This window comes from Rhyacophila brunnea, unplaced genomic scaffold, assembly GCF_057557595.1.
Source record: "Rhyacophila brunnea isolate RB1 unplaced genomic scaffold, BYU_Rbru_1.0 scaffold_2, whole genome shotgun sequence".
NCBI lineage: Eukaryota > Metazoa > Arthropoda > Insecta > Trichoptera > Rhyacophilidae > Rhyacophila > Rhyacophila brunnea.
In genome coordinates, this window is record NW_028232859.1 from 7,196,213 (window position 1) to 7,211,548 (window position 15,336).

Below are 15,336 nucleotides of genomic sequence, written 5' to 3' on the forward strand. Positions count from 1 at the left end.
CTGTTTTAACTACTGTTTGAGTATACTAGTATAAATAGCGATAGAGTACTTACTCAATTGCCAATAGGCAAATTCAAAAGAAACAGTTATGGCTGGATTAAAATTATATTAATTTTATAATTAATTACCAATTGCTATCAAAAAATGACAGTTTAAATTTGTTTTAAAAGGTAGTTAGCAAGCTTACATCAATTTATTGTTGAATTTAAAAATAAATACTGAAGTATCAAATATGGCAAGTTTAGTGGCGTGGAAGTCTTAACTTTTCTCACGAGTGTTTCACAAATTATTATTAATACTGTCGAGTGAGGGTCGTTGATAGAATTCGAATTTAAATTCTAGTTAATTTAAGTTTTGTACCATTCTATTTTAGTAATTTTATTCGGGATTCGTCTTTTGACATCTTCAGGCACTATGCGCACTCATCAATGCAATATACTGACACAGGACACGTGACGAAAAATCTTATTACTAGAAATATATATTTTAAGACGGCTTTGGAGGTCCTCTTAAACGGAAAATTGCGAAAAAGTAAAGCCTACATGCCTTAATTCTTGAAAAGATAATTTGGTTTCATTAACAATCTACTTAAAAAAAAAACAATAAAATTATGGCCGCGATGGACAAATTTGTAATTGAGGGTCTCAGGTTCAAATTCCTATATTGTTTTTCAATTACACCATCTGTAACTGTTCCCTGCATATTAGGTTATTGTACCACGTTATTTCGGCGGCGAAATTCCCGCATCCATTGCTCGAGTATAGACACTCCGATCAATGGTTACCTCATCTACGACCTGTCGTATATGGTATTTAAGCAGCCTTAAATGTAATATATTTAGTCAAGGTATCAGTCTTAATTCGCTAATTAATATATAAATACATTTTTTTTAAATAATGTCGCATGTATTTTAGATAACTTCAAAGTTAATTTTAGTAATATTTACAATTATTAATAATTGTAAGTGTCTAAGTTATATTTCATTACCTGCGATCGATGTAATTAAATTCCGCTGACCATTACGAAAAGATTTACAATTAATGTCTGTTCAAAATTCTCAGTCTTCTATTCTATAAAAGTCAAACCACAAGCAATTACAATTCCATAAATCCATCCTTATTACGGAAATCGTTGTCTATTAATAAAACTTTCAGCCCCGCGTTCCATTCATGGCGCGGAGAGATTACTTAGCAGAGTTGTCGAGATAATGAATGGGCGGCGCTCGGCAGAAGGTTCGAGCGACGCCGCGTCCGCCGCCAAAAGATACCCGCGGTGACGCCTACCGAATGCTGATACACTAAAGCGACGCTAAGTTTCTAGCACAGCGGTATTCAACCTTCAATATGACTCATCCTCGAGTCGATTATATCAGTAGAATCATAAATGAAACTATAACAATATTTGTTAGATATAACCGCTGAAAATAAAGAAATGCTGAGTGAAACTGTCTCTACCTCAAAATATAAAGTTCTATCAAAAAATCATTGATACGTGTTTAAGCCCTAAGGGCGAAATGCATAGTCATTCGTAAGTGGTCTTGCAACACTTCGAAATCGGCGACATAGTGACTGTGAGAAAGAATCACATCCTTATTCTAAAATATGGTCTAAGTTTTAATTTCTAAATACGTCAATATTAATTATTAAAAAAATTAAGCCCTGACGGCTAAAATTAATAAACATGGAACATGCTTTGCCTACTGATTCTCTGAATGCTGGTTGTTCAAATTCGAAATAAAATAAAATAAATTGCTGGGCGCGGGTCTACACGTCATTCCCGAAGCGCCGTTCCCGGCCGACTGGAGCAGTGTTGCCAAGTCAAAATTTGAAATTTCAGTAGAATGTGTAAAAAAATTTCAGTAGATACGACAAAATATCAGTAGATTTCTGTTTTAGGAAAAATGTTTCGCCGCGGGCCGCAGGTTCCCGATTTTTCATAGTCGGCTCGTTTTTTTCCCGGATGGTGGGAATTTTGTGGAATGAAGAAATATCAGTAGTTTTCATAAAATATCAGTAGACTTAGTATATTGCCAAAAATATCAGTAGATCTACTGAAATTTCAGTAGACATGGCAACACTGGACTAGAGTCTGTCGCGGCCGCGCTACTTTAGTGACTATATTTTTCGTTACGCCAGTGCAATTTTTCGTAACGAATTCGTCCGGGAGGTCAAAACTAAAGCATGTATCCATGCTAATAGAAGTAAGTTTGTAAATATGGCGGCAATACTTATCGTGATTGTGCAATGTAAGATAGTAGACCCTAATAATTTCAGCTGAGAAACTGTTCCATGTGGATCAGCACTTCCAGGAAATACTGAGTCAGAGTCGGGAACCAGACGCCTCGACCGAAAGAAATACAGAACGGTGAGTGTTTTCTTTTGTTCTCTATTAAAAATTCTACGTGGTTACATTAAACAAAACTAAAAATACAATCTTCATGCTTATCACAACAAGTGGGATGATTTTATTGGTAACTAAACTGTTGTATAATAATATAATAGTTATTTATAATTAGCGATTTTTGACGACGACTGAACAGGTTTTAAAGCCGGACTCGCCACAAGAAACACAAGACGCGCCGAGTATCCTCAAATATTATTAATATTTAATGCACGTTTCGTTTACGTCACAAACTTTAATGCATATTCAGCGCTCGAAATGGAAAAGTTTACGAACCGGAGCGCTCGACAAATTTTCTGTAGATATTTACATAATTATCAAATCGTATGTGTATTTTATAAAAATAAGTGTGTCAGATTTTCTATTCTATGGCCTATCTAGCTCAGACGGTCAACATATTTTTTTTCCACGGGACGGAGCGATAATTTTACAAATATCACGAGCCGGAACGGCGCTCCGGTGCGTTCCGTTCCATTTCGAGCCCTGTGCATATTATAATATTATAATGAGTATGAGTATATTTATATAGCTATAGAAGTGAAGTAGGCTGGTATCTACCTCTCAGTTGTTTTTACAATAATTGAAAAGAAAATCACTCCTGTAAAGTAATAATAATAACTTAATCGTTGTGTGTAGCGGTCATTTATAAATAACGATTTTTTTGATTGTTAACGAGATTTTACGAATAGTGAAAACTAGTATAATGTAAATACATAATTTGAAACGGATCTGATATTTTTTCACTGTATTGGTGACTGCTCTATCACTTAACTGTCGACCTGATCACGATATACGTGCTCTGTGGGTCTAATCCAGTCTATTCTATACACAAGGCGGCTATTGACGATTAAATTGATAAATATATCACTTTATCATGTTTATTTATTGAGGTGGTCAATTGTTACAATAAGTTAACCGTCTTAACTGTCAAACTGCCTCTAAAAGTTAACACAGCTAAGAGAGAGGCTGTTTAAACGTAGCGCTTTTTGACAGTTTAGAGTGTTTATACAATTAAATTATTGTAACAATTAACCGCCACAATACACAACTATGATAAACTACCGTCGATAGCCGCTTTGTGTACAGAATAGCTTCGCTGAGGTATTACCATATTCGCCAAGGTAGAGCGACCGGTTTCGTTATATCCTTAAACTTTGTATTTTTTTGAATATTCTATATTTGAAAAAACATAGTACCTATTATATAATTTAGCTATAAACATATACATATCTTTACCTGTATCAAAATGTGAATTGTTTTTCCTATAGCTGAAAAGAAAATTTCTTTTAAATCATGCTGGTACTGGTTGAGTACTTCTGGTTACAGTCAACAAAAAACGTTTTCCTGTATTTTAATACTTAGTGCACTCAGTGGTTTTTTTATATTAAATATTATTCGGTCCTTCTGTGTAATGAAATAAAAACAAAATCCCTGGTAACAAAATATAATAATCGGTTAGAGACCACGCCGGTATTTCTAATTAGATTACTGTCAGCGCAACTGTCTGCTTAAAGATACCGGACCATATCCGGGCCTTGGGCCTCGATTGATTAATCTGTCAAATTTTCACCTATATAATTAAAACAAGTCTCAGTTATGTATGAGACCTTCGCGTATTTTAATGATAGTTTCGTTATGTAATTACATGTAATATTTTTACTTCATGGTTCATTGAAGTACTGTTAGAAACGTTTATAGGTTGGTACTTTGTTTTATAATATCTAAAAAATATGTAGGTATGTGGTACTTAAAAAGTTAATTGTATAATTTTTAATCAATATTTTCATTTTCGATTTTAGTGGGGATAAATAAGCCAGACTCAAAACACAAAAACTATGAGTATTCAAAAGTTATTTATTTGAAAAAAAAATAGCAACCAACTTAGAAGTGGAAAAACAAACGGACTGCATGGTTTTTCTCTACTATTTGATACCACACACTTTCTGGCATATAAAATAGTGTAACAAACGAGAAATAAAGTTATCAAATTTATGCTGAACTGGTAGTGAATGTAGTACATTACAGTATTCAGGGCTTCTAGTTTGAATATTCCTAATGTTATTTTGGTTGAAAGTAGGCGAGAAGAGACATTCTCTCTCACTGGTAGGTTGCACTTAAGGGTTGCACGTTCTAAAAGGTGGCAAATGAAGGAACCAATGCGAGTATTACAGCTTTTGAATAACCGATGGATGGCGCGGCAACCCGCATCACCCAAAAGAATTATTCAAATTTAAAATGTAAGATGTCCTTAAAATGAAGAGATAGAAGCAGTCTCAGAAAAACAGTACCTAGGTACATAAATAAAAGGATATATAGAGTAAATATAACAATTATAAAATAATACGTGGAATTACACCGAATATACTGAATCTACCCTATCTTACCGCACGCAAGTGGAATATATCAATATCCGAAGTGATTTGGTTGAATATAGTTATTGCCTGCACAATTTTCATTACTTATTTAGTAAACTGATAACCTCGATTTCTAAACTATACACTACCGATAATAGTAGGTATAGTTTTCATTTACACTACATATAAGTCGGAAAAAGTACGCAGCCAAAAAATATTAATAACATGATATTACGTTAACCCAACCAATTTGGACCATTCGGATGGCCTCGTATGTTTTGAATGAATATAAATAGGTGTTTTGTAATATTTATTCATTTGTCGCATTGACACAACTATCCCCACTGCTACGCCACAGAGTGTACGGCTCTACGAACCTCTACGCCAAGATGACTCAGCTTTCTCAGTTAGCCGCGGCGCCAGGTTTGTTTTAAGGATGAGTGTGCGCGTTGAGGTCTCCAAATCGAAATTGTTAGTTTCATTTGTTTTGTTTTTTGTTCTCTGGCTCATTCAATGCCAGCCAAGCGAAACGGAAGCTGTTCAAACATTTTAGTCGTCATAAGTCGGCCATTATGACGACGATTAAAAGTGATGCGATTGAAATACTAATTATATATATTGTAAGCAAAATTATCGTTATATATATGTAATTATACTATGCGCAATCTTGCATTCTGCTTAAGGGCCCAGGTGCAGTGTAAAAGTAAAAATTAAGAGTTTGGTATATCTTTACGAGCTTAAGCCTGAAAACATGTTACTTTGTAGGAAAGATGTATACTTATGTCATTTTAATTCTTCATCTTTTCTCACATTTGAAATAAAAATTTCACGATCACATAAAAAATAACATATTATTATTTACAGTCACGCCACATTCACAAATAGAAAATTTTTATATTAAAATAATATGTCACAATAGTCAAAAATATAGTGACATACCAAATAGGTTCAATTCTATACCTATACGTACTGCTGTTTATATATTTTTAGAAAATGGTCTCTCCAATTTTTTAAACTGCCTCGTACTAAATTTTAAAAGAATTAAACACGTAATATGATGCCTTAAATGACAGTTTACTGACCTTCTATTCTGGTACCAGGTCTTGACTTGCGTATCCGTAAGCCCCAGCTTAGCTGCCAGTTCCATTCTGTCCTGCACACTGAGGTACTTCTGTCTTTCGAAAGATTTTTCCAAGGTCTGTAGCTGGTGGTCCGTGAAGGCTGTTCGGGCTTTTCGCTGCTTTTTGCTAAGGGATCCTCCGGCCGAGCCTTTGCCTGCTGACCCGTGGTCATCGGAGTCTTGGTCCTTGCCACCTGATAAAGAACACAAGAAAAGATATAATTAATTCGTATATTGGTGACAGAATAATTTATCCAAAGTCAAATTATTTAGGTCCCAAAAGTCAGTATTTAGAACTGAAACCTTTGAAAATAATTAAAACATAGACCGTTAAAACACACAAAATCAGCTGTGTTGCTCAACGTAGTTGAAGGAAACCTCTACATGGATGAAAACTAAATATTTTAAAGTGAACTTGAAACTAAGACTAATGGTTATATGCGCTCTAATGTATTTTGTATTGCAGATTTGTTTGCTCTCACAACTAAAAATCGCCTTTCAACACTAGTCATTATTTAAGATTCACTAGAAAAGTACAAAAAATATTTAATATGTCTATATTGTCAACAGAATCTTTAAAACTTAAATGAATGGTTATTACTGTTTCTTTTGCTACAAAGATACATTGACCATATCGAGTACGAAACTTGCATGTGAAGGGATATATTGCACTAATTAATGTACATGGATATACAGCTAAATAACTGATCATTTTGTTCATTTAGATGAAAATTCACGATACTTTCGCAGGTATGCCATACGTACATACTAACGAAACGTCAAGATAACCACTAGCCAGTATATTTCGATGCAGTAAAATACGGAAAATAAATGTTTCTAATATGTATGTATGGTGTATAATATGTCATTAAATAAAAAAATAGATTAATAGATAAGAATATTCGTATGGTGTCATTTTAAGTTTTATTCTATTTAACGAAGTGTTGTGTATTGAAAGAATCAAATTCACCCCACCGTTGATTTTTAGGGCAACATTGCTGAATAAAATATTTTCCTCGACAAGAAGTTTCCATGTCGTACAATATTGACACGGGAATATACACTACTCAGAAAGAAAACTGTCATAGCCGTAGTTATATCTATAGATAATGGAAGGGGAAATTACTAGGTATAATAAAAGACTTTAAGAGTTCAAAGCTTTCATCTTCTATTTTTTTTAGAATTATCAATAACCATGCCCGTGCTTTTGTTTTTAAATTGATGTACTTATGTCACAGTATTCAGTGTTTATCAGGAGAGAAATGTTTTACCGGGATATCGGGAAAAATCCCAATAAGCCGATGAGTCCCTAGCATATCTTTGCCTAATATTTTCATTACAAATATGATCCCACATAAATTTGAAACTGTTGAATAATATCATATGGACGCCTTGTCGTGTTTTAGTTATTATATTTTTACCGTTCTCCGAGTCGTTCTATATTCAGATTGATTCACCAACACATGTGTGTAATTTCATTTTTCGACCAATTGTCTAGAAAAATGTTGCCTATGTTGCCTATCCTGGTTTGGAGTATATTCCACATTCAAATTTGCAATAATGTACATCCGATGTCTCTTAAAAACTCGGCAGCTTTTTCAATTGTAAATTTAAATAGGAAAAAATAGTATTCGTAAAACAAAAACCTTTTCGTGAAGTGGCCAAGGTCCACATCAGATTGTAGAGGCAATTTATAAAAAATCTTCATGCTATATAATATAATTTTACTACATTAAAAAATAGTTCCTACATATTATAAAAGAAAATAGAATATTAAAAATAAACATCAGCTACGACATAAAGCGTCTCGTAAACTAATATTTAGTGATATTGCTGACAGATTGACAGGTTGACATGTCATTCATTATTTTCCAATAACTAAATAAATAAGGGTGAACTCAAATCATAGAGGGATGTAATTGAGGGAATAGATTATGTAAATAATCGGGAATTACTGACAAATATTGGGAAACTTAATATCATTTACATACTTGACACTTTAGTCAATATAATTTAGGCAGGTGCTTGTAGGTATATTTGTCTTGTAAGGTATTTATAATATCAACTTTACTGTACATGATTATTGTTAACTATTTATAGTGAACCAACATAGAGGAGCTGATGCGGTGGTCGCTTCGTCAGAGAGTAGGTATACCAACATCTTAAAAGAATTCCTATTTTTTCATGAGGTGAAATCTGATGAAAAGTGTAACTGACTCAGTGTAATCATTGTTATCACTATATTTTTAATAGTACCTATATCGATTGTCCAGTTCATTAGTCAGACATCTCCAAATAACTAGTTTTGAGATAATGGCAAAAGCAATATTCTAATGGTCACCAAAAAATCAAATATTATTGATTTATCAGTTTATCAGCCCATCAGTTTTGAGGTCTTTGCGTCCCAAAAATCTCTAATGGATAAACAATACGATTCTGTTGTTTTTTGGATCTAGGACGATTTGGCACCGGGACAACTGGACGCCACGGAATTCGAAAATAAATAGACGTTAGGTACTTATAGGTACTTTAAAAAAAAATATTTAATATTATTATTTATATTTAAATGATTATGGTATGATTTAATAGTTGGTAAGAATGTAAATATGCAGACGTAAATAATGATTTAATCGTGCATATGTTTAAGTTCCAACGAAAAAAGAGTTTTTTATTTTATATAAAGCCTTAGGCATGGTAATTCTCAATCTGCTATAAAGAATACATTATGTTAAGAGTAAAATGAATTAAAACTACTAAGTAGTAGATGTAAACTGATTAAAATACCTCGTCTACGTTCTGTATACGTGTCTACAACAGTGCGGCGTCCAATTGTCCGGAGTCCAGTCGTCCCATTCCCTATTTTTTTGTACTTATATCACGTTTTATGGCGTGGACGGATTATGAAATGGAGAAAAATTCTACTATGCAACAATATGGTTTCGATTATTCAAATAAAACAATACTGAGTGTAACATAACATAAAAAATAGTTGATGTATTGCAAAGTTTGTAAATTTAATAGGTACAATATAATATTAAGGTAAATAATATTCTGATGGGCTGTTGCTTACCCGACCCTTCTGCAGTGAATTCACATAATACTTCATCCCTATTATTATTTATACTCATATAAGTTGGAGGCACATACTTAGCCCTGTCGCACATACAATATCGTCTCGAGTCTCGACTACAACACGTCCAATTTGTCGATGTGATGATGTTGTAATTCACAAAGCACATGTAACTTAATATACCTACTATCGCACATAGCGCACGTGCAACATTTTTGCCAGAAACAAATTTCACGCGATATGGTTAGCAGGTAGAATAGAAAAATGTTGAATCACCCCATGTACAGATCCTGCTCATTCATTCGTTTCGGCTAGCCGCGTGCAAGACGTCACTGTCCCGGTATGGTCTCGCCTATGTGCGCGGAAGAGAGATGCAAAATCGGTTTTGATTTATGGCCGTGTCCCAGTCGATACAATTATGTATGTGTGAAATATTTTATACCTCTACTTTAAGAAGCTGTACACACTTTATTGGGGCGAAAAGATCGCGTGGCATGTAAACGTATACAGACTGCGCTGGATCAGCCACGCGCGTATAATGCCGGTGGATATATCACCAATGCGGGCTATATACGCAAACCCCGAGGAAAAGGAAAGACCTGTACGGCCGAAATTGAGATGGCTGAACTGCGCCACAGAAGATTTAAGATTGTTCGGTAAAAGCAACTAGAGAGTACCGGATCGTCCACCATGGAGGATGTTTTTGAAGTAGGGAAAGGCCTGCCAAGGGTTTCAGTGCGATAAATGATCCGTTATCAGACATCGGCGATGATATATATTATATTTATCCTGTCGGTCGTTGCTCTACACAGGGATGGATTTCTGTGTTCAAATCAATCTCTGAGATTTTCGAGCTTACTTGAGGACTTACACCTAATTTAAAGAATCACAATTTTCAATCAGAAAATGGCGATTAATTTCAAAAGTATACCTATTCTTGGTTACAATATCTGCAGTGCGAATGAACTCAGACGTCAAACAACTTACAGTCACGTGGCCTATACAACTATTTTACATGATCGAATCAAAGCCAGTTTAAAATGATAAGTTTATATCTCTATCTAGTGTGTATGTATATTTTTTCATGAATTGATCGTGGACAAATACAAAGCGAATATTTTTCACTACACTGAAGAGCTGCGATTGGTTCCCCGTTGACTCTGTCCTTTTGTCGTCGAAGCAATTGTTTAGGCAAATATTGCTCGTTTAGTGGAGGTGAACATTTTATATTATACATGAGATATATTTAATCACAATATATACTAACTTAATTAGTAGCTAGCCAAACGTTAATTTCAGTATATAGATATCGTATTTAATTAACTACAATTTCAAGTATTATTAATTTTTATTAAGTACGTTTAAAGAATATTATAGTATGATACTATTGTGTGCTTATTAGATAATGTAATGGTAAATTGAAAGGAGTAAATGTTTAGTTTATAAAATATATACACTAATGCTAAATTTAAGTTTAAAAAAAGCTACACAGCCTATTACTAGTTGATAATATGTATATTTATTTAAAACGTGAGAAATATTTCAACTCAAGTGTACCTATAACATAATATAAAATTTATTTCAAATTTAAAAATAGATACACGTTTATTATAATAATTACTATAGATTTGATCTTCGACCACAGCTAATTTGTATTTAAATAAAAAATACGTTTTCCCAACCCATTAAATTGAGCAAGTCGTATTTAAAATGAAATGCAAATAATTATATCCTTACACAGGTGTTGTAAACATTATTTTTGTGTATTTAAATGAGTCAACTCGATCAGTTGAAGAATAATTGCAACTATATGGGACAACACGTAATCTAGATGGATGTATGTTTGGTAAAATTGTTCGCAGACCAATCCTGAGTTGTAGTCCTTTTTTTAGTGTCTAACATAATGTTCAACTGGAGTGTACTTCTTCTAGAAAGAGTAGAAAATTGTGGTGTGGAACAATTCATGCTGATGGTGGAAATAAATAAAGGCAGGAGAGTTTGTCAAAAACCTTAAATAGAACCTGCCAGGATGCTATATCGGTCGAAGAAGAGATAATTACTTGACAAATATACTCATTTCAGTATAAATTGTCCGATAGGTAGACCTAGAGAGCTTTGGATCGACGATGTAGATGTGATGTATTTAGTTTAATTAAAAGGTGTGTTTAGCAATGCAATTTGTGACTTAGATTCATATAATCAGCTTGCAGAGGCGTGGATTATCTACGCTGATATGGTGAGAGGAAGCCATGGCTCGTATTAAAATTCTATGACCACAAAATAGACAATTCAATGACATTCGAAGACGATAAAAATTATTTTTCAGTAAAGGAAACTTAAACAAATATTTGATGTTAAACTATAAAACAAAAAATAACGATACAGGATTTTTACACGATTATTAAAAACACACACACACCAGAACCGATGTCTTCTGCTTAGAGCTTAGACGGACGTCAATGAATCGAAAATGGCTGAAACTATTCTTGTCTTCATTTCAATTTATTTATATGGGCAAAAAATAATATAATATATTTTATTATATTTCACGATCACTAATAACTTTGAACGTAGGACAATAGATATTTAAGAATCTCGATAGTTGGTGGGGCATATATTATTCTGAATGCGTGTAGAAGGTGGCTGGTTGGCCATTTCTGTTTTTCAATAGGTACATTATCACAGCTAGCAACCGGTTTAACTAGATTGTCGTTTCTCTGAACATGAATACCTACAATAAAATTATAAATATATTTATTTATAAGCGTAAGGAACCATTCTTGGGGTGCGTACGTTGAAAGAGAAGAAATTAAATTAACACGGACTCGTTGGCAGTTAAAAGAGCAAGTGGGGGAAATGAGGAAGACAGGTTTTGAAATGGAGGGATTATGAACACAAAATGGCCGTCAGATTAAAGATTGCGCATTTAGCATAAAATGGATGCCTCTACACAAAACTGTATAATGTAAAGATTTAAGGAGGGAGGCGGGACTCTAAAAACAAATTATTCATATTTACTTTGTAATAATACGTTAATACGTAATATACATAATATAAAAGAAAAGGAATAATTCAAAAACTCGGTGTGTGTACGTCAGAAGTTATAGGTACTTCTTTGGCGTAACAAAACAAAAATAAAACTTGTGATAAACTAGATTCCTTAACTAGCTCTTAATTATCTTGTTAAATTACACACTCAAGAAAAAGGACAGCTTATTGGAACGCCGTTGGTTTATTTCTACACACTTTAACTTATATTACTAAAATTTATAATGATTTCTCGTTGTTTTTATTTTTAAAGTACCAACTGTCACTCTGACGTTTAATCGTTTGTTTACGTAAGGAATTGCAAATGACCGACAATAATAAATTCGCTGCCTAGGCAACGGAACAATTCTAAACTATAATATTATACTGTATAATCGTCACGATTGCAGTATTATACTGCAGCGTAAAGGTAGTGCGTTCGGCTGATAACCGAACAATCGGTGGTTCGAATCCAATCGAGTGCGTTTTATGTAAATATTATTATACATGTCACACGCCAAAAATACACTCTCATCTGATTTTCCAAACGCGCCAAAAGAAGTATAACTTCAAAAAATAATTATTATTGACATACCGGCTTTTATTAAGTTTCAAGAGAGTTCTGCAGTCAGTGGAATCGTTGACGTTCGACTTAAAAGAAAGATGTCGCCTATCCGACGGTGTGACCAAATCAATGACGGTACGGACATTTCAATATCTATAACTATGACATTTCAAAATAGTCATAATCTTGAAACATGAGGAACACACAAATGTCTAGCTAGTCGAGAAATTAGTTAAAAATCTTCAATCGTCCAATACAAATCTTGGACAAACAAGAAACAATTTGTACTGGACAAGCAAGAATACGAGCTGATAAAAACGTGGTAAAATGCACTGAATTTTGTTTATTTTCTACTGTCCTACTATGTTCGGTCACCATACTGTTAATAGTATGGCTAGTTTTTATTTTTGATTTATTTTCATGCGTAATAGTATGATGGACACACATAGAAGGGATTTATTAAGGTGAGTCTCGTAATACGTTCTGTGTTGATTGTTGTGGACCGTTTTTACAGTACCAATATTTGTTGAAAGATTTTAAATTCGTGCGTATCTGAGACTATCGATCAACAGTGTGATTCATAAATTGTGTTTCCACAATCTAGGTATATGCGACCATTATATAAATTCAGAAAACAATAAACTTTTTAATTATTTTTGCAGATCACACGACGACGAAATGAATGTTACGTATAACATTGGGATCATTAATTATAGTTGATTTTTCGATAAAATCAATTCCTATACATATCAAGAGTCAGTATGGAAGCGCATAAACGATTGGTGTAGGTATAACAGTTCCATGGAACATACGGAATTATTAATATCTCCACTTATTTAATCGGACTGGTTAAAGAACAACAAATATGACGCATCCGAATATTGCTAATCTATCCAAAGATATATGAAGAATTTAAGCCAGACATAGTAAATATCTTAACGACCAGTGCTCGAAACGGGAAAGTTTACGAACCGGAGCGCTCGAAAATTTTCTGAAGATATTAACATAGCTATTAAATTTTATGTGTATTTTAAAAATAAGTCTGTCAGATTTTCGGTAATATAGCCTATCGAGCTCAGATGGTCAAATATTTTTTTCCACGAGACAGAGTGATAATTTTACCGATTTCACGAACCAGAACGGCGCTCTAATGAGCCCTGGATGGCAAGAAGACTCGGATGGGAAAGTCACACAGTAAGATACAAAATATATTTATGAAAGTACCCCAGTGGCGGCTCGGACTCTGTTCCGACCCGGAAGAAATGGGTGAATAACGAGGAACACAAAATTATGTTATTTTGTGAACAACTTTGCAAAGGGGCTACTGGAATCATAATCAATACATACTGGAAAGAGAGAGAAAGAGAGACCTTAGGGTAGAAATACATGAAAGATGGTTGAAGAGACCGTCCACATTGGTAACAAGTTGCTGGCAACCTCATTAAATTTCGATTAAAATAATTTTTGGTCAAACAAATTTTGATGATTATCGTGAAATTGAATGAGGTTACTTGCAACTTGTTGCCAGTGTGAACACGACATAACGGTCGATCAAGATTTAGTGGATTAAATGGATTGTAGCGCCTGAGTACATCATAAATAGAAAGCACAACTCCATTCAACTCAGCAAAATGCACAGTACCAAAATTCAAACGGAAAACGAATCATAGTCGGTGTAGTGTGGACACACATTCGTGAAGTATAAGATCTATACTTATGTATGTATGTTAAGTTACGTTAGGTTACCTAAAGCGTTTTTGCAAATTTTTGGTTATTATGACAAAATGATTTGAATGCAATATCTATAAAATATAATTTATTAAAGGTAAGCACATAATATGTTTTAAATCATATACCTACCTAGCTATGCAAACAACATTATTAAATTTACTTTTGAAAAATAAAAATACTGTATAAAATATAGCATTTTATTTCAGGTCACACTGTGATTGCTGGATAAAAATGATAAAAAAAAGTTTAGCTGCCGTGCGTACACCGCGCCCGTCCTATCTTCGGCCATTTTAAACAACAATATGCGTTAAATGCGTGAAATCACCTCAAAAAGAAAATTACGAAGAGATCGGTCGCTGCAGGCGTGATAGCATTAATGTTTGTTTACTATTGTTTTGTTTAAATTGTACGAGGATTTGTTTTAAACAAAGAACCCGATAATATTCAATCATACGCTAGGTACATATTGATAATGCAGTAGAATCAACAACTTGTTGCGAAGAACAATATTTGTTTATTGTAACGCATAACATCTTACCATATTCAAGTATATTTACACTTAAAAAATAACATTCGGTTGACCCCGGCTATTGGCCGAATTCGAATGGGACCTACTAGCGATTCCACCGCGTAAAATAACATGACCTCATATATATGTAGCTTTCCTTCTTGCGATTTGACCAGCTAACATTATTTAGCAAATCATATAGTGGTACCCAGGTGGTAAAATACGTCCTAAAGATAAATTGAATACATGTATTAATTAAGGCTCTAAGTACCAAAAACATAAAAACTGACATTTTTATAGAAAAATGTTCTACATACCAACGCCAATAACTTCAACTATAGTCTAAGTGCCTCAAGCAAGTCAAAAAAATACAGCAAAATAATTAAACCTGTCGACGTTGTAAGTCCGTTGGCGTGTTTTATTTATAATGGTGTAAGTAGCACTGCAGTGGTCAACGGCATTCAATATAAAATAGCTGACGATGGTGTGTTGACACTTGCGAGTTCTTAATACCTAAAATTATAGAAGCTGCCGCGATTGCTTCACACTGTAAAACTATAT

General features: G+C 33.7%; 1 protein-coding gene across 1 annotated transcript in view; it reads right to left on the minus strand.

Annotated features, from left to right (window-relative positions):
- The window catches only part of LOC147071790 (uncharacterized), a 114,330-nt gene that overhangs the window by 28,047 nt on the left and 70,947 nt on the right, over positions 1 to 15,336 (minus strand). Inside the window, exon 3 of the mRNA XM_085946399.1 lies at positions 5,837 to 6,068. Within this exon, the coding sequence (XP_085802525.1) occupies positions 5,837 to 6,068 (232 nt within the window). The remainder of the gene's footprint in view (positions 1 to 5,836; positions 6,069 to 15,336) is intronic.